This window comes from Stegostoma tigrinum, chromosome 10, assembly GCF_030684315.1.
Source record: "Stegostoma tigrinum isolate sSteTig4 chromosome 10, sSteTig4.hap1, whole genome shotgun sequence".
Taxonomy (NCBI): Eukaryota; Metazoa; Chordata; class Chondrichthyes; order Orectolobiformes; family Stegostomatidae; genus Stegostoma; species Stegostoma tigrinum.
The window spans coordinates 81,907,868-81,926,703 of NC_081363.1; the positions used below are offsets into that span (position 1 = coordinate 81,907,868).

At 38.3% G+C, this 18,836-nt stretch overlaps 1 protein-coding gene across 1 annotated transcript in view; it reads left to right on the top strand.

Annotated features, from left to right (window-relative positions):
* rad51 (RAD51 recombinase) overlaps positions 1–18,571 on the top strand; it is a 76,792-nt gene extending 58,221 nt beyond the window's left edge. The window contains exons 5-10 of the mRNA XM_048537759.2: positions 3,605–3,696; positions 4,262–4,356; positions 6,795–6,908; positions 11,956–12,085; positions 13,562–13,683; positions 17,659–18,571. Of these exons, the coding sequence (XP_048393716.1) occupies positions 3,605–3,696; positions 4,262–4,356; positions 6,795–6,908; positions 11,956–12,085; positions 13,562–13,683; positions 17,659–17,782 (677 nt within the window). The 3' untranslated portion in view covers positions 17,783–18,571. The remainder of the gene's footprint in view (positions 1–3,604; positions 3,697–4,261; positions 4,357–6,794; positions 6,909–11,955; positions 12,086–13,561; positions 13,684–17,658) is intronic.
* Positions 18,572–18,836: the final 265 nt, after the last annotated feature.

Genomic DNA, 18,836 nt, shown 5'->3' on the forward strand with positions numbered 1-18,836 from the left:
TGGAGAATGTAATGATTTAGGTGAGCAGTGATTCATCAGGACTCCCGATGTAGTGCATTCAGTGTATGTTGAAAGATATATTGGCCTCGGAACAGTTAAAATGCAAATTCACTATGAAAGGGGGTTTAATTGGTTAAACTTGACAAGCTGAATAAACTTAATTGATATTCACTTTTCGTTATAGAAAGTTGAGTGATTACTTTGTTTCGATCAACACAGATTTGTTCACGCACATACACTGAAGCAATTTTCTTTAGTGGGGACATTCACTACAAGGGTTTATTATGAAATTAGAGCTGAACCATTCAGGACTGAAATCAGGAAGCATATGCTGCTATACTTTTTTGGACTATGTGAATTCTGTCTCTGAAAGCGCTGTATATTGTGTCATCTGATATTTTCTGTAGATAGATTGACTGATTTTTATTATGTAAAAGCTTGCACTTTAACTATTCGGGATGTTGACATTTCTGGAAGCGATTTAACTCAATGATAATGGAATGGCAACCTTACACCCAAGTCAAGAGGATGTCTTACTTAAAGAAAAACACCGTATTTAATTGTGTGGCTTATACTTGTTCTTTTAGATGGTAGGTTTTTTATGCTTTGAAGAAGTCTTAGTAAGTTGTTGGGGAAAAAAAAATTCCTGCAGCAAGGGCACACCAGTGATGGTAGGGCCTGGCTGTTTATTTTTAAACTTGACCCCGAAATGTAGTTTCCCCACAAGAGTCGGCATCTTTCTGGTTTCCACCCCATTGTAACTGTATATGACCATATGGGAACAGGAGTAGGCTGTTCTGCTTGTTGAATTTTGCCCACCATTAAATTACATTATGAATAATAATCTACGTCATTGCCACTCCCCCTGAATTATCTCCATGTGCCTTGATGTTGTTAGTCCTCAAATCTAGTGATTTTTGTGTTGAACATACTTGATGGATGAGCTATCACAATACTCTGAGAATAGAGAATTCCCAAGATTCACCATCATTTGAATGAGGAAATTCCCTTTTCTCTCGGTCTGAAATGTCTTATCCCTTATCCTGAGGTTGTTGATTGGTTTTGGACTCCCCAGCCAGGAGAAGCATCTTAACTACATTCACCCTGTAAAGAATGCCCTGTGATAATTTTGTATGTTTCAATGAGGCCAACCCTCATTCTTCTAAACACTGTGGAACACAGATCCAGTCTCCCCATAACACAATCCTGCCATCACTGTTATTAATCTAGTCAGCCTAATTACAATCCCTCTATGGCACATACGTGCTTGCTCAGATCAGGGGACTCTAAGCTATACAAAATATTCCAAGTGAGCAAGAAATCTCTACTCCTATACGCAAATCCCCTTGAGATGAAGACCAATATGGCTTTTACCTTCCTATTTGTTTGCTGCACTTGTATCCTAACTTCAAGTGATTCTCAAAATAGTACATTCAGGCCCCTTTAGATACTTTGATTTCCTTTCATGGTTTTAAAAAAAAGTTTTTTTTTATTATTTTTCTCTATTAAAATGAATAAGTTAGCTATGTCCAAGCCCGTTTGCTTAGAATGCCCCAGATTTCTTGATTATATCCTTATATGTTGCTTCCCACTTAATATGGTGACATCAGTAAATTTGAAAATACTTCAATTAGTTGCCACATCCAAATTGTTGCAATTGATCGTGAGTAGCTGAGCACCTAGCCTTGATTCTTGAGGCACCTTATTGGTACAAGTATGGCACTGTGGCTCATTGGTTAGCATTGCTGCCTTACAGTATCAGGGATTCAGGTTTGATTCCAGCCCCTGGCAACTGTCTGTGTGGAGTTTACACATTCTCCCCATGTCTGCATGCGTTTCCTGCAGCTGCTCTGATTTTCCCCAAACAAGTGGATGAAGGTAGAGCAGCGGATGTGGTTTACATGGATTTAAGTAAGGCATTTGATAAGGTTTCCCATGGTAGGCTCATGCAGAGGTAAGGAGGCATAGGGTAGAGGGGAATGTGGCAGATTGGATTCCGAATTGGCTGACCCTGAGAAGACAAAGGGTGGTAGTGGACGGAAAATATTCAACATGGTGCTCAGTTATGAGTGGTGTACCACAAGGATCTGTTCTGGGTCCCCTTCTATTTGTGATTTTTGGAAATGATTTGGAGGAAGGAGTTGAAGGGTTATTAGTAAGGTTGTGGATGATACAAAAGTGGATTGAGTTGTGGATGGTGCGGAGGGCAGTTCCAGGTTACAAAGGGACATTGATAGGTTGGAGAGCTGGGCTGAGAAGAGGCAGATGGCAGTGTGAGGGGATTCATTTTGGAAGGACAAATTTGAAAGCAGAATACAGGGTTAAGGGAAAGATTCTTGGCTGTGTAGAGGAGCAGAGGGATCTTGGGGTTTATGTTCACCGTTCCCTGAAAGCTGCCACCCAGGTGGATAGAGTTAAGAAGGTGTATGGTGTGTTAGCTTTCATGAATAGAAGGACTGAGTTCGAGAGCCGTGAAGTTATGCTCCACCTATTCAAAAGCCTGGTACGGATGATAGTGTAAGGTAGGGGTGGAGGTGAGATGGACCTTAGGATTAGGGTAAAAGTTCGGCACAACATTATGGGCCGAAGGGCCTGTACTGTTCTATGTTCATGTCCAAAGATGTGTGGGTTAAATGGATTGGCCATGCCAAGTTGCCCATAACGTTCAGGGTTGTGCAGGCTAGGGGGATTAGCCATGGAAAATTCAGGGATAGGGTAGGAGCATGGGTCTGGTTGGGATGTTCTTTGGAGGGTTGCTGTGGACTCTGGGCCAGATGGCCTGCTTCCACATTGTAGGATTTCTAAGTCTGCTATCCTGAGAATGTTCCATTTATTCCTATTCCATACTTTCTGTCGCTTAACTAGTTCTCAATCTATATTAGCATATTCCCCTCAACCCCATGCTCTAATTTTATTTACTAACTTCATGAAAATCTAAATATACCACATTCCCTGGATCATCTTTGTGTGATATGTAACATCCTCAAGCAAACTCAAGTTTGTCAAAGACTATTTCCCTATTTATATGTTTTAATAAAATTTTGCCAGATTTTAAGTTGACTGGTTCAGGCCTATCAGGGTTGGGTGGTGTCAAGAGGTGGTTGGAGAACATGAATAGAAAAGGGAGAAAGAGATGACAATCTAACATCATTTAGTACTTCATTGAAAAGTACGTTGAAGTTGAGTTTGATGAAAAGAAAAGATGCATGACATGCTCAAAAAATATCCAGTTTTAGGATTGCTTCAGGTTTTGTGTAGCTAGCATTAAGGCTATGTAATTAAAAACAAAATACTGCTGATGCTGGACATCTGAAATCAACAATGTGCTGGAGAAACTCTGCAGGTCTGGCAGCCTCTGCAGAAGTGGGGGGGAAAAGAAGTTTTGACTTCAGTGTGACATTTCTTCAGAAATTATACCAGGCTTGAAACATAAACTCTTGCCCCTCTCCCCACATACTGCTAGGCCTGCTGAGTTTCTCTACCACATTATGCTCTCGTTTAAAAGTATATACCTGCTTTACCTCAATCAGAAACTATGTGCTTTTGTTCTTTCTCATAAAGATCTGTTCTGCTGTGATACTATGATTTGCTCTTGTTATTTCAGGTGGAATTGAGACTGGTTCAATCACTGAGATGTTTGGAGAGTTTCGAACTGGGAAGACCCAGCTGTGTCACACATTAGCAGTGACATGTCAGGTAGTTTATTTTTCCCAAGTATTTTATTCTCATTTGATCACATTGGATCAATCACTGAGTTTCTAAATTATTCTCTCTATTGAGGTTACCACCTCCTTCGTGGACTCCTCCAGCATTTCCAGTTAGTTTTATGTTTTCATGAACACTTGACTAATATCTATCCTCTCCTTTCTGCCAGTGGTACCTTGAGCTTGGATATCTACTGTATCAGCTTATTTTGCTCTGGGAAAGTAATATTATGCCCTTTGGCAATTTCTTCGGAACTGCTCATAATTATGCAACCTTATTGGAAGAATTCTGCTAGTACCATAATGGAACATCTAGAGATAACACTATTTAAATAGTTGGATGAAAAATATGCAGATACCATGTGCTGCTTCCATTCCCACTACTTATGGGGTCACTGTTACCTCATGGCAGTGACAGCTGTTCAGCATCAAACACCATTGTAGTGCAACAAAGTGGCTTAGTAGTTCATTTGAAGACACTTACAAGAAGTGGTAAAAGGAAAATATTTTCTGTTTTGTTGAAACTTATTAGTGCTTCTTCTTTCATTTACTTACAGTTACCTATCGACCGTGGTGGTGGAGAGGGAAAAGCTATGTATATTGACACTGAAGGTACTTTTCGCCCAGAACGCCTTCTTGCTGTAGCTGAAAGGTTTGCATTGCCTCGTAATTATTTCAATGGATTTTCAAACAGTCATTGGACTCGATTTTAAAAGTTATTTGTCTCCAATTATACTATGTTTTCCCTTATATATCATATTACATAAGAGTAATTTCAGGACTGTTTGACCTCATTACTTATTGTCTCTACTGTACTTTAGACTATGGAGTTCATCATCTCAACACTATTTGCTATTTGTAGTCAGGATAATCAAAAATTGTCTCTGATGGATCCGCAGGCGAGCACTAAAAACAAAATTTAGAGGACTGAAGAATCTGAATTGAATGGAGTTAAAAAATTGGGATTATGAAGAGATTCAAAAACATTGGTTTGAATCCATGTGTTGGAGGTCAAAGGTCCAAGGGCAGTTGACAGCACATGATCAGTACATATTTTTTACAGGAAATGATATGAATGGGATATTTTTCGGTGAAATGTAGATTGAGAGGGGATTAAGAAGGTTTTGTAGATATCAGTTTTCAAGTATTGAATGATAAAAATTACACTTGTGTTAAATTTTAAGCAATTTTGTTTTAAGTAGACTTGATGGATCACATGATAGTTGAACCTCAGCTGCATTGGGGGAAATATAATAATGAGGGTTTTGAATCAGAATTCGGGGATCTGTTTTTCTTGAAATATAGTAATGCTTAAAACAACAGAGCAAGTCAGAATATATATATACGCTAGCGATTGACTAAAGATGTGACCTTCTGATTCTCTAAGGAGTTTTGATATGTAATATCTTTCATGCAGCTCTAAATTAATTTATTGATGACAGTTAAGAGGTTCATTAATGAGTAAATTGACTGAAATCTATGTACTGTTGTTTTTCAGTAATCCTCACGTTACATGTGCCTTTCAATTGTATTCAGGAAATTTTATTGCAGTTGTTGAGTCTTTGTTCATTTAGGGGAGATCCTGAAATTACATGACAGATTTGTGGACATGAGGTCAATGACAGCAAAAAGCAAAATTTATGACACTGGTGTCTGAAAAGGATTTCTAGTTGTCTTTTGCTCCCCACTTCAACATCATTCTCCTCCTCCTCCTTCTCTCAGCTCCTCCCACACGTGCACTTTTATTCTTAAATTTCCTCTTGCTGTGCATGGTCTGTTTCTTGCATTCCATAGAGATTGCTAAGATTCTGCTCAACCTAAAGGATTTCTTCTTGCTTATGGGCTTACTGTCCCTCGTATCTCTTCTCTCACCTCTCAATGCCTTAAATAATTCAGCCTGCAATACGTTCATTGAATTTTGGCTACAATATGGAAAAAGTGTTGAATTGTAATTGTTTTTCTCTAAGCAGCGTGAAACAAATAGATTTCAATCTTCCTGATCTGATTATTGTTTTTAATGTTTTCTGTTGTCACAAATTGATGCTGAAATAATCAAGTAACAATGTTAACTCTGCAATAAAAGACTTTTTGACTTCATTAAGAACTCTGCTTTGGTCAGCCTAGTATTAATGAAAACCAGAAGCAAAATTTCTGGCATTTTCCTATTTCCTTCCCCTTTTACTTCTACCCCATTCTACAAAACAGCCTCTTTCTGTGCTGCAACAATCTTGTAATTCAATTTCTAATTTACTGTGTTTCCTATGTATTTTTAAAAATAAATATGTAAATTGGCTTTTCAAACCTGTATTCAAATGAAGCAATAAACTATACTAATGTAATTCAATCCGATTTAAATCAGGTATTCTATCCCTATTTAGAATTCTATCATTGGTTTCCGTGTCCACATTATTGTAGAAGTTATTTAAGTAAACTTTCCCAGTGTTATGACACCATTCTTGTCAATGGCAGTACGGCAGTGCTTCCTTGGGAAATGAAGGTTATAATCATAGTCTGAGAACATTATAATGTTATAAATGTGGACAATACAATTTATAACAGAAAAGAAGTTCATGTAGTTCTCTGCCAATTAAATGCTAATGTGTGCTTTAGGGAGCAGAAATTCTATGTTGTTAAAATAGGAAGGAGAAAGCCCGTTGAAAAAGTGCCGTATAAATGCATTCAGATGGTTCACAAGAGTTTGTATTGTTTTGAAGGAGAAAGGCTAGAGAACTCAACGAAATTGAGTTTAGAAAAAAGCCATTGGATCTATCTACTAAATAATTGGTGTGAATATTATAAAGCTACTTGTAATAATCTGCATAATGTGATTTTTGTAATGAAGATAAACTAAATCTAAAAATATTGTACACTTGCTCTTCTAATAGCTTTAATACGAGGTAACTGGTAAAATATTTGGCAATTCTTTTGGAATCTTCAGAGGAAGTTGTAAATCACAATTGCTGGCCATAAACCCCACATATGAAAGTGTGCCAGATTTTGTAATTTGCAAATTTAACAATTTAGTGATGCATATTTTGAGATAATGTCATACTTTTTGTGATTCTAAGCAGCTTTGCGTATATCTTCTAGATACAATCTTTCAGGAAGTGATGTGCTAGATAATGTTGCATATGCTCGAGCTTTCAACACTGATCATCAGACCCAGTTGTTATATCAAGCATCTGCCATGATGACAGAATCCAGGTACTGATTTGTTTAGTATTTATCGTAAGATTTTCAAAATTTAAACTACTGCATTAGAACTCACTTGATAATTTGTTTTTGTGAGTCCATAGTAATCTTGACTTACTAACTCTATTGAAGTAGCTGTTGTGCAAGTTCATGTGGAAAGTCACATTTTACCAGGAAAAGGGGGGATTATTAAAATATTTGGGACATGGATCAGACATATGTTTAAATCTCTTACAAATAAATTATTCACATCCTTTGTGTTTATTTAGCTCAAAGCCAAATTGCCCTCCCCAGATTAAATTTATGCATATGATTACATAGGATACATAATACAATAGCAGACCATTCAGTCCAATGTACCATATGGGTCTTTATACTCTTACTTAACCTCCTCCCATCTTTCCTGATTTAAATCCGCTATCACAACTGTTCCTTCTCCCTCAAATACTTGTCTATTTGCCCCTTAAATAATCTATAATATTTTCTTTAAACATGCACTGCAGGTAACAAGTTACAGATTCTTCCCACATTTGGGTAAAGCAATTTCTGAATTCCCTATTGGATTCTTGGTTGCTTATTTTATAATGAAGACCTCTATTTTGATCTATCTCGCAGATGTAACATTTTCTATGTCCGTTCTCTCAAAATCTTTCATGATTTTAAAGACCTACTAGGTCACTCCTCAACCTTTTCTCAAGAACAGATACACAGCTTGCTAATTTTTTTATGTACATGCAGATCTGCTATTGTCCTTGTAAACTTTCTCTGCACCTTCTCTAGTGTCTCTGTCTTTTTCGTATGGTAAGCAGAACTATATGCAGTGCTTGTGTGAACTAAGATTTGATGTGGTTCAGCATATCTTCCCTGTTTTCCAATTCTGTCCCTATTAGAAACAACACTTACTGCTCGGTTTGTCTATTTTAGCCTTGCTAATGTGTGGCCCAGCTTCTAGTGATTGATGTATTTCTATTCAGAGATCCATTTGTTCCTTTAGCATACTTAGATGCTTCCTACCAAAATATACTACTGTGCATAGTTCTGTGTTGAACATAATTTGCCAATTATTGTCCTATTCTGTAAGTTTAATATGATCCCATAATTTTTGCACTCCTTAATATTCACTATTCTTTACGTTGGTGTCACCCACAAACGTAGGATTCATAATTTTAATGTAAATTTTGAACACGGTCCTTGTGGAATGCCCTTTTCCAACACCTGCTAGTCTGGATAACTAGCCCTTATTCTCACTCTCTGCTTTATGCTTTTGAAGCCAGCTAACCTTCCATTCTGCCACTGTTCTCTGCACCCACATTAGTCTGTAACATGACCTCTTGTCAATGGCTTTTACAAGTCCATTTGATTAACCTCATCTGTATTACTGTTGATACCTATGACAGTAAGAATTAGAAATAGGAGCAGGCTGTTTGGCCCCTCAAACCTACTCCACCATTCAATAAGATCATGGCTAGTCCAGTATTCCTGTCAATCACTTTCCTGCTCTTACCCCTATACCGCTTAATTTCCCTGCTAATGAAGTATTTATTTCAGCCTTAAATATACACAAGCAGACTGCCTACACAGCTTTCTGTGGCAAGGACTTGTAAAGACACTCAAACCTCTAAGAGTCGAAATTCTTCCCCATCTCAGTCTTAAATCAGTACCCCTTAATTCTGAGCAGAGATAATGGGAACTGCAGATGCTGGAGAATCTGAGATAACAAAGTGTGGAGCTGGATGAACACAGCAGGCCAAGCAGCATCTTAGGAGCACAAAAGCTGACGTTTCGGGCCCAAACCCTTCATTAGAAAAGGGTTCTTTTCTGATGAAGGGTCTAGGCCCGAAACGTCAGCTTTTGTGCTCCTAAGATGCTGCTTGGCCTGCTGTGTTCATCCAGCTCCACACTTTGTTACCCCTTAATTCTGAGACTGTGCCCAGTGGTCCTAGACTGTCCCATAAGAGGAAAACTCATTAGAGCATGTATCTGTCAAGCGCCTTAAGAATCCTATAGGTTTCAATGAGATCATCTTTTATCTTCTAAACTCCAATAAATAGAGTCCCAACCTGATTTAGCCTTGTTATAAGTTAATCCCTCCTTACCAGCAATTATCCTGTTGAAACTTCTCTGAACTCACTCCAATGAAATATCTTTCTTTAAACAAGCGGACTAAAACTGCTCTCAGTACTCCAGATGTGGTCTCACAAGCACCTTGTGCAGTTGCAGAAAGACTTCCCTACTTCTATTTCATAAGAAATGTCTTTGAAATAATGGCCAACATCCCATTAGCCTTCCTGAATACCTGCTCCAACTGTGTGGTAGGTTTGTGTTTTGTCCAAAAAAATCTTTCCCAATAACTTTGTGTTGCAATTCATTGTAGTTTTTCAGTAATTAAATGATTGATTCTTTTCCCACATGATACTCCAGTTGCCAACGTTTTGCCCGCTTAGTTAACCTGTCAATTTCTCTCTTTAAGATATTTGCATTCCTCTTGCAAACTGCCTTTCCACCTGTTTTGTGTCATTCACAAATTTTGATACGGTATATTCACTTCTTTCCTTCAAGCCATTAGTATATATTGTAAACAGATGAGGTCCGAGCCTCTGATCCCTGTGGAACCCCAATAGTTACAGGTTGCCAACCCCAAAACCCTTATCCTCACTCATTGTTCCCTACCTATTAGCCAATTCCCTATTCGTACCAGTATGCTCCGTTAAATACCATGAGCCCTTATGTCTTTACATTTTGTGAAGCATCCTGAAAGTTAAAATACAATGCATCCACTGGTTCCTCTCTAACCACTCTGGATGAGACTTCTTTGTAAAGGTCTAATAAATTTGTCAGACACAATTTCCCTTTCATGAAGACATGCTGACTGCTTGATGAGATTTTGATTTTTCAAATGTTCTGCTATTATTTCTTCCAATACTATTCCAACAATAAATGTTGGGCTAATTGGCCTATAGTTACCTGTTTTTTGTCTTTGAGTAGGGGCGTCTTAATGGCTGTTTTACAAACCTCTGGTACTTCTCCACAATCCAAGGATTTTTAGGAAGTTACAACCAATGCATCAATAATCTCTACTACTTTTAGGATCCAAAGGTCCAAGCCATCAGGGTTGGGGGGGCTCATCCGCCTTCAGCTCCGTTAGTTTGTTTAATACTACGTCTCTAGTGATGATGTGGAGTTGAGGGTGTTGGACTCAGGTATGCAAAGTCAGAAGTCACCTGACACCAGGTTATAGTCCTTTTTTTTGAAATCACAAGGTTTTGGAGTATTGCTCCTTCGTCAGGTGAAGTGGAGGGAAGTGTACAGGCATGGAATTTGTATGTGTAGAGGTAGTGGCAAGATAATTTCAGGTAATTGACTGTCAAAAGATAAGTACAAATAGTGTGATCAAAGTGTCAAACAGTGTGATTAAAGTATCGACAGCTCAATAGCAAGTGAAGGGATGACCTATGATCCGATTAATTAAAGCAGAGAGATAATTACAAAAAAATCAAAAATAAGATGGTACTCGAGACAAACCAAATGGCTGGAATAACCTGATAGGTATAACCATCGCATGACGAGGATCTAACCAAAGCGCCAATTAATCCAAAACTGTACAAAATAATCAAGGTAGAGAGATAATAACAAGTTATCAAGGTAATGGAAAGCAGAACAGTGAGAACGATTTTACACAGAACAGTATGGTGGGTTTAGATGTAGCACAACATGAACCCAAGATCATGATTGAGGCCATGCTCATGGAAATAGAACTTGGCTATCTTTGTCTGTTTAGCAATTCTGTGTTGTAATTCAAAGGACACCTTGGAGGATGCTTACCTGAAGATCAGAAGCTGAACATCCATGATTGCTGAAGTGTTGTCTGATTGGTGACATGTCTTGCAGCGGTTGCACTGACAGGGTTGTGTGGTGTTCTCCTGAAGGTTGGGTAGTTTGCTGCCAACAATGGTCTATTTGAGTTTAGGCGGCTGTATGAAGGAAAGACATGCAGGTGTAGGGATAACCTTGGCGAGATGTTCATTGTCCTTGAGAAGTTGGATGTTGCAAAGACTTACCATGGATGACTCTTCAGAATCAGTCTCATTCTTGGACTCCCGCATCTCCATCAAGGATGGACATCTCAGTATTTCGCTCCACTGAAAGCCTACAGATAACCTCTCGATGCTTCAGTTCTCCAGCTTCCACCCTGAACATGTTAAAGAAGCCATCCCATATGGCCAAGCCGTGTGTATACACAGGATCTGCTCAGATGAGGAGGACTGTGATGGACACTGCAGACGCTGGAAGACACTCTCATAAGAACAGGATATGATGCCAAACATGTCAGTTACTAAGTCTGACGTGCCACAGCAGAAAAACCTCCTCAGAAAACAGACACGGAACGTTACCGATCGAGTACCCTTCATCATCCGATAATTTCCTGGAACAGAGAAATTATGCCATGTTCTTCGCAGCCTTCAACAGATCATTGAGGATGGTGAACATCTCTCAAAGGCCATCCCAACGCCTGCACTTCTCACCTTCAAACAGCTGCCTAACCTCAAGCAGACCATGGTTCTCAGCAAACTACTTAGCCTTCAGGACAACAGCAACCACAGCACTAAACAACCATGCCATGGCAACCTCTGCAAGGTTTGAGCATGATGGGCTGAGTGGTTCTATGAAATTTTATATCATTACCTAGAAAGAAGGTGCTTGTTGAGTTGCATGCTGAGATACCTGTTGCAGTAAGTACAATGTTAAATGGTACAGATAAGGCACATCCAAGAAAATGTCTTGCAGTGAATAAGAGGGATAGGATCAGGAAACAAAATTTCAAATTAATTCAATACCCAGCTTTTTTATTCAAGGAATGATAAATTTAAAGCCCAATTTTGTGACACGGTAGTGGAGGGATAAATCAGTGCAATCAATATGCAATTGAATGAAAGAATGCTGAAATGAATTTTGATGGAGACAAATAGCTCTTCCTCGAGTGCTTCTGACCCCACACTGTTAAGAACTCTGCAATGGTTTGAATGTGATGATTTTTTAAAGTCACATTTCCAATTTGTAGATATGCATTGTTAATTGTGGACAGTGCAACAGCATTGTACAGAACAGACTACTCTGGACGAGGTGAATTGTCAGCTAGGCAGATGCATCTTGCGCGTTTTCTTCGAATGTTGCTGCGACTTGCAGATGAGGTAAGTCATCTACAATATGTGTTGGCATTTTTAATATTAGTTTGGAATTCAGAATTCTATTTGTAGACCAAGATTAGTAGGAATTAGGCCAGTCATTTTGTGGGATGCATGATAGAGGAGCTTTGTAAGAAATACCTGAAGTAAAGATGGGGAGAGAAAAGCACAGAACAATATGGGAGTCACTTAATGAGATTGCGAACAGTTTTTGTTGTGATAACTTGTGGGGATTGGATATTCTCAATAAGTGGGATCCAAATACTGAAAAAATGAAAAATTATCCAGCATTCAAATGTTTGCCATCTGCTTTCTTGGTGCACCAGAATAGCTAGAGACAGACTTCCAATAGTGTTATCTAGAACCATAAACACTTATAACACAGCTGGGTTAGTCGTTCAATCTTGTATGCCAAGAGCTCTTTCATAAGTCAGTGCAACTAATCCTACAGGCCCGTGGTCTAACTGTACCCTTGTATATTCCAATGTTTTGCTTACTTTTCCACTTCCGTGTAATATAATATCTTCCTCACTATTCCTTGTGGCAAAGAATTACATGTTCCAACAGCACTCTATAAGATGTTCTTAAACTCTGTTTACTTTGATAGTTGATTTTCATCACTGACTTCCTGTCCAATGCATGTAATTTTTGCCTTTTGTTAATCATCCTTTTTTTTGTTGTAATAGAGGACTATTATTAGAGTGTATACAAGGAAGTTTGTTGGTAAATTGCAAAATGCTTGTTATGATTTGTATTCAAACAGCATATGTTGGAACTGCTCAGCAGATCAGGCAACACCTATGTGGAGCTGAAACATTAACTTTGTTTCTTTCAATGTTCTTTCCAAACTGGTTCTAGTATTTCAACCTAAAACACTAACTGTTTCTCTCTACTCAGATGTTGCTGACCTGCTCAGAGTTTCTGGCGTTTTCTATTTTTGTGTCAGATTTTTCACATCAACATTTTGCATTTGTATTCATTTTTTCTATTTATTTTGTTTGTATATATTTGATCAAAAACCCTGTCACTTAACACCTTTGAACATATGTATTTGATCGTAGAGTTTTGCAAATACAGCTTTATGTTACATGCTTTGAAGAGATTGGCACAACACCGAAAAGTGTGTTTCCACTGAAAATTGAATAGCCCTGTTTTCCAGCACTTCAGGTGCATTCACACAGTTGGCCAGTTATGCAATATGTTTGCAGTGTCTGAACCAATTGTCACTTTGGTTCATACTATTGGTGCTTACTAATACATATCTGTTCCACAGGGTTTTGCAACTTTGTGCTATTAGCTCTGCTGGTAAAGCCCTTGTTTACTTTGGCTTTCTGAAATGTTAATTTCTCTTTTGTGTGTGTAGAAAGTGAGCTCAAAAGGAACATGGAAACCGAAGATGAAGAAATGAGATTTATGTAGCATGTAATGAAATTGGAGGAGTGTCTAACACATCCTAACACCTTGCACTTATTTTTCTCCTAGTTTGGGGTAGCCGTAGTAATAACTAACCAGGTTGTGGCACAGGTTGATGGGGCAGCAATGTTTGCTGCTGATCCAAAAAAGCCAATTGGTGGGAACATTATTGCTCATGCATCAACAACAAGGTAAGATGGAATTAAAAGAAGGTAATCATACTTTACAAAAAGGTATATTCTCTTTTGTGTATCTTGGGTAGATGGACAGACAAATGTGATTAATCAAAGTTGACTGACAGAATTTGGCTGTTTGCCTATTTTAACTGTTGAAGCTACACAAATTTATAGATAGTAGAGTTGAACCATCTGATTTCAAGTTTGCTTTATATGGCTTGCAACTGGAGTGCAATTTACAAAACCCAAGTGGTTTGAGACTGTTACCTTGACCTTCAAGTTATTAGTTCCAATTATTTTAGAATAGTTTGACAATTTTTTTCCAACTGTTTTCACTCCATAGTTGTAAGCTTAATTGTTTTACTGGCATATAGTTTAATGGATATCAGACACTTTGATACTGTATCAGTTTGAACATTTTTCATGCTGGAGGCTGTCATTGAGCTTATTCAAGGCCGAGAGTTTTTTTTAAACTTATAGGGTGTTTGAGTGTTCTGGGAATAGGCAGAATAATGGAATTGTGGCTGTGAGCAAATCAATCTTGTTGAATGGAGAAACAGTTTGAGGGACCACTTGATCTTCTGTTCTTGTGTTCATACATGAGCCTTGATTCTACATATGGGTAGTTAATTCATCAAAAGGATAATGCACATCAGTCACTTGATAATTGATGGATGTTAATTGGGCTGAAAACTTGAGTGATTCTTCTCTAAAAGTGTTCTATCAAACTCCAGAACCTGTCTCCAGAGAACAGGGAATGCCAATAACTTTGGGGGTGGCACGGTGGCTCAGTGGTTAGCACTACAGCCTCACAGCGCCAGGGACCCGGTTCGATTCCAGCCTCGAGCGACTGTCTGTGTGGAGTTTGCACGTTCTCCCTTTGTCGGCGTGAGTTTCCTCCGGGTGCTCCGGTTTCCTCCCACAGTCCAAAGATGTGCAGGCTAGGTGGATCGGCCATGCTAAATTGCCTGTAGTGTTCAGGGGTGTTTGGTTTATAGGGGAATGGGTCTGGCTTCAAGGGGCAGTGTGGACTTGTTGGGCCAAAGGGCCTGTTTCCATACTGTAGGGAATCTAATCTGATCTAATCTAAAAGCAAATTATATATCTTATGTTTTAATATAGTCAGAATTATAGATGTAGACCTGACAGATCATGCACAGGTTTACTTTGATTGAGCTGACCTACATTGCTATGGCTGAATATGGCTAGTCTAAGGCACACATCCAGATGACAAGTGTGGTATTGAACTCATGCAAATTTTCCTGCACATGAATGTGAAGTACTTCATGACTAGTGGAAACAAAATTTTATTTACCGAAATAGATGATCTACTAAGATTTGTTGGCCTCCCTAATGTTATCTGCTATTCCTGTAACTAGTGAAGAAACAGCACATGAATCACACTGTTTGCAGTCTGCTGCTTTTATTGTTTTGAAATGCTTATTGTCCACCTTTTTGAGAAACTTAGCATTTGATTGGTTGTACATGCCAATTTTTTGAACATGACTTGTGCTTCTTTCTCTCCTCCATACTTCATGCTGCTTCAGATGAAATAGAAAAACACCATCCTTCATGAATGTTAAATGGTTTCTACCTCAGATAAACAATTGGAATTGTGACAGATGCATTTCATCATATCACTTCTTTATTGCTTGTGTACGTTTTGTTGCAGGAATTTGGCTGAAATGTATTTTATGGAAAGTCCTCTTGTATGTTTTAAAATAATTATTTTGGGAAATGCAATATAGTGACCACATTAGACTAATTTAATCTTTGCTCCAGCTATATTCATTGCCAATCTGAAAGTAATTACCAGTAAGCGTATCGTGCAAAGATATCATTGAACTGTCGTATTTTTGCTGGTGAAGTGAGACTCCCAATGAAAATTCAGCTGTGTTTAGAGAAGCAATGTGTCATGAACTATGAAGAAGAATCAACTTATTGCTACTTCACAATACCTTGTAATTTGAACCTGCTGTGTGATACTGTTTTAAATGCCTTGTTTTCGTGAATATAGTACTGTATTTGTTGTGGAATACAAATAAGGATCATATGACACCCAATTATAATCTGTTTATCAAGGCTATTACTTTAAAATCATCTTTCCCTTCTGTTTTTAAGTCCTTGATTTCACTGAGGCTTTCCTAAGTGCCATTTGTTACCCTTGATGTAACACCACCACTGGTGACTCAAGTTTCTTGCTCATACCAATTAACCACCATCTCTTTCCCATTGACGATATCAATCCAATGGTGCAGGATTGTTTTCATGTATGTACTCATGATATCCAGTCCTGCTGTCCCATTCTTTTCCCTTAACTACATCCATGATGTCAGACTAATATCTAAATTATTTGATGAATCATAACTTCCTCCAGCTAAATGTCAGGGAATAAGAATAAATTGACTTTGTCATATGTAATGAAGTGTCTGCTGAAGGCCTGATATTACACTGGAGGAAACATGAAATTTCAATCATTGCTGCTTTGTTACTGGTGTCACTTTTATTTCCTGACTCCCATCAGATTAACCCAGACCTTGTAAAACTTTGGATGTCAGTTGAAATTTTGAACTGAGCTTCAAGTCCTATATCCACTTAATTACAAATTTCCAACTCTGCAATAAATGTTTCCTTCCACCCATCAAAACCTGCCCACCAATCACATGCTTAGCCATATTCTCTGGACACACTCTCCTTTTTTAATATTTCCCTGCTGGCTCTTACCCTCATATTCTTTGAGACTCCAGAAGCTCTTACAGGCTGTTGTCTGGAATATAGCCTGTACGATTCAGCTCACTCTTAGCCTATGTTGCTTCCCATTCTGTCAAGCAACAATTCAAGTTCCTCTCCATCAAATATTTTGTGGTTTCCCCCCTGCCAATTTGTACAACTTCCTTTAGCTTTATTACTCCAAACGAACTTGTTGATCCTCTAACTTTGCCCTTTTTCTAGAAAACCAAACAGAAATTGCTGGAAAAGTTCAGATCTGACAGCATCTGTGAAGGATAAAACAGAGCTAACGTTTTGGGTCCGGGGAACCTTCCTCAGAACCTGAAATGTTAACTCTGTTTTTTTCTTTCACAGATGCTGCCAGACCTGCTGATCTTTTCCAGCAATTTCTGTTTTGTTTCCAATTTACAGCATCCGCAGTTGTTTTTTTGCCCTTTTTCTAGTCTCCTTTGCCACACTTTTGGTGAAAAGGTCATCCGTTGCCATGGACTATACTCTGAAAGGCATCTTCTGAAACTCCTTCAACTTATCTATCCTTCCATCTTTTAAGCCAGGCTTTTGGTTAACCTTTCGTGTCCATTACCTATGCATTCCTAATATTTTTCTGCTCCACCATCAAATTTTGAGCCTCTTCTATACCAATGGCAGTGTACATGGCTTTTCTTTTAATTCACTTAAGATACTGTAACCTGACAACATTAGGAGAATTCATTTTGACTGCTCCACCATCCAATTTGAGAACTTCTACTATTGTTCTTTTGAATCAGATTCTTCTTCCCTTACGTACATAACCATTCGTTTTGTTTCTGGAATAAGCTTTTTAGTGTTCATCAATATTTCAGGAGTGGTTGAATGCTGAAGTGTTGACTGATCAGGCGGCACAAATGTTGACTCTGTCCTCCAGCAACATCCAGTTGTGAATCTCCAGTAGAGATTTCTTGATGGTGATGAGCAGCAGTTTTGGCTGATCATTTCCCCAAATCTACAGTGAGGCCAGTTATAGCTGTTACTCTGAGAGTGAATGCAACAGCTGTCAGGAACTGAACAATTATGGCTTGGCTGCTGACAGAATTAACTAATTGAGCCATGAGGAAAGGCTTTTAAGCTGCTTTCCTGAAGTACTAGGATCTACGTGTTCTTTTTAGTTGAGAACAAAGGATGGCAATAAGGCATTTCCAATTTACTTAAGTAACAAAAACTTAGTTATGACATCTGACTGATAATTGCACATTACCTATCTTACCTTCCTTTCTTTTTCAGGTTGTATCTGAGGAAAGGACGAGGTGAAACCCGGATCTGTAAAATTTATGACTCACCCTGCTTACCGGAGGCAGAGGCTATGTTTGCGATCAATTCTGATGGGGTTGGGGATGCTAAAGACTAAATGTGATTGGCCCTTCCAAGTCCTATGGTGGAAGCAAGTAACTGCACACAAATGTCTTCAGGACAATCAGTAATGTTATATGTAGGTTTCGCATTATCCTGATTGTCATAAGCAATTTGAACTTGGACAGTTTTCGCCTTCAGAGAATAAAGCCATACTTAATTGCTATCTGATTTTTTTTGGACAGATCTACAATTAAAATTGGGGCCATAGGGAGGATGATTTATTATGACCCCATGTTCATAATGTTTTGCTGAGATAAAAGTGGGCAAAGAACACAACATTGAACCAAGATTCATTACGTGTTTGAGTTAAATTATTTCCAGATTCACATGCTGCAGTTCCAGTGACAGCAATGTGAAACTATGCTGTCTGGATCACCTCTGTTGAGGTCATTGTAACAAACTGGAAACTGCTGAACACAAGTTGGCACTAGACGTCAGGCCCCTTTTGAGTTCCTCGTCTTTTCAGATGGAAAGTAAGTTTTTGGAGATGAACCGTATAACAACTTTAGCAAATAGCTCACGTGCCAAACTGATAGAGCGTTGCTGAACCTATCTGTGCTATAAAAGGTTTGTTAGAAAGTATATTCCTTGATTGGTTTGTGTTTTTGGTTTGTTTTAAGTTACAAGGTCTGAAGAGGGTATAGAGATGTGTACACCTGGTGGATAAATGTTTTAAATTGAGTAACAGTTTGGCAGAAGAATTTATCCTGCTTTAGTTTCTTTGTGCATCCTAGACATGGTGCCTGTTTTGCTTTTCTAAGCAAGGCTAATAAAGTCATCCTTAGTAATGATGGAAAACTTAAATTTAATAAAAATAAACTATTTTCACAATTATATTAGTTAAATCTGTTTTTTTTAATAAAGATTGTTAATGATGAGTGTGAGCTAAATCAACATTTATATTATCAGATGTACCCTTCATATATGTTTCATGTAGAGAAGAGGTCTTGTTTGGGATTGGCATGCTCAGTTGGACAGCCAGCAATGCTGATATAGAACTTGATGCCTGAAAACAGGTTCATTTGATCTATGCTATGCTTATGTTTGCC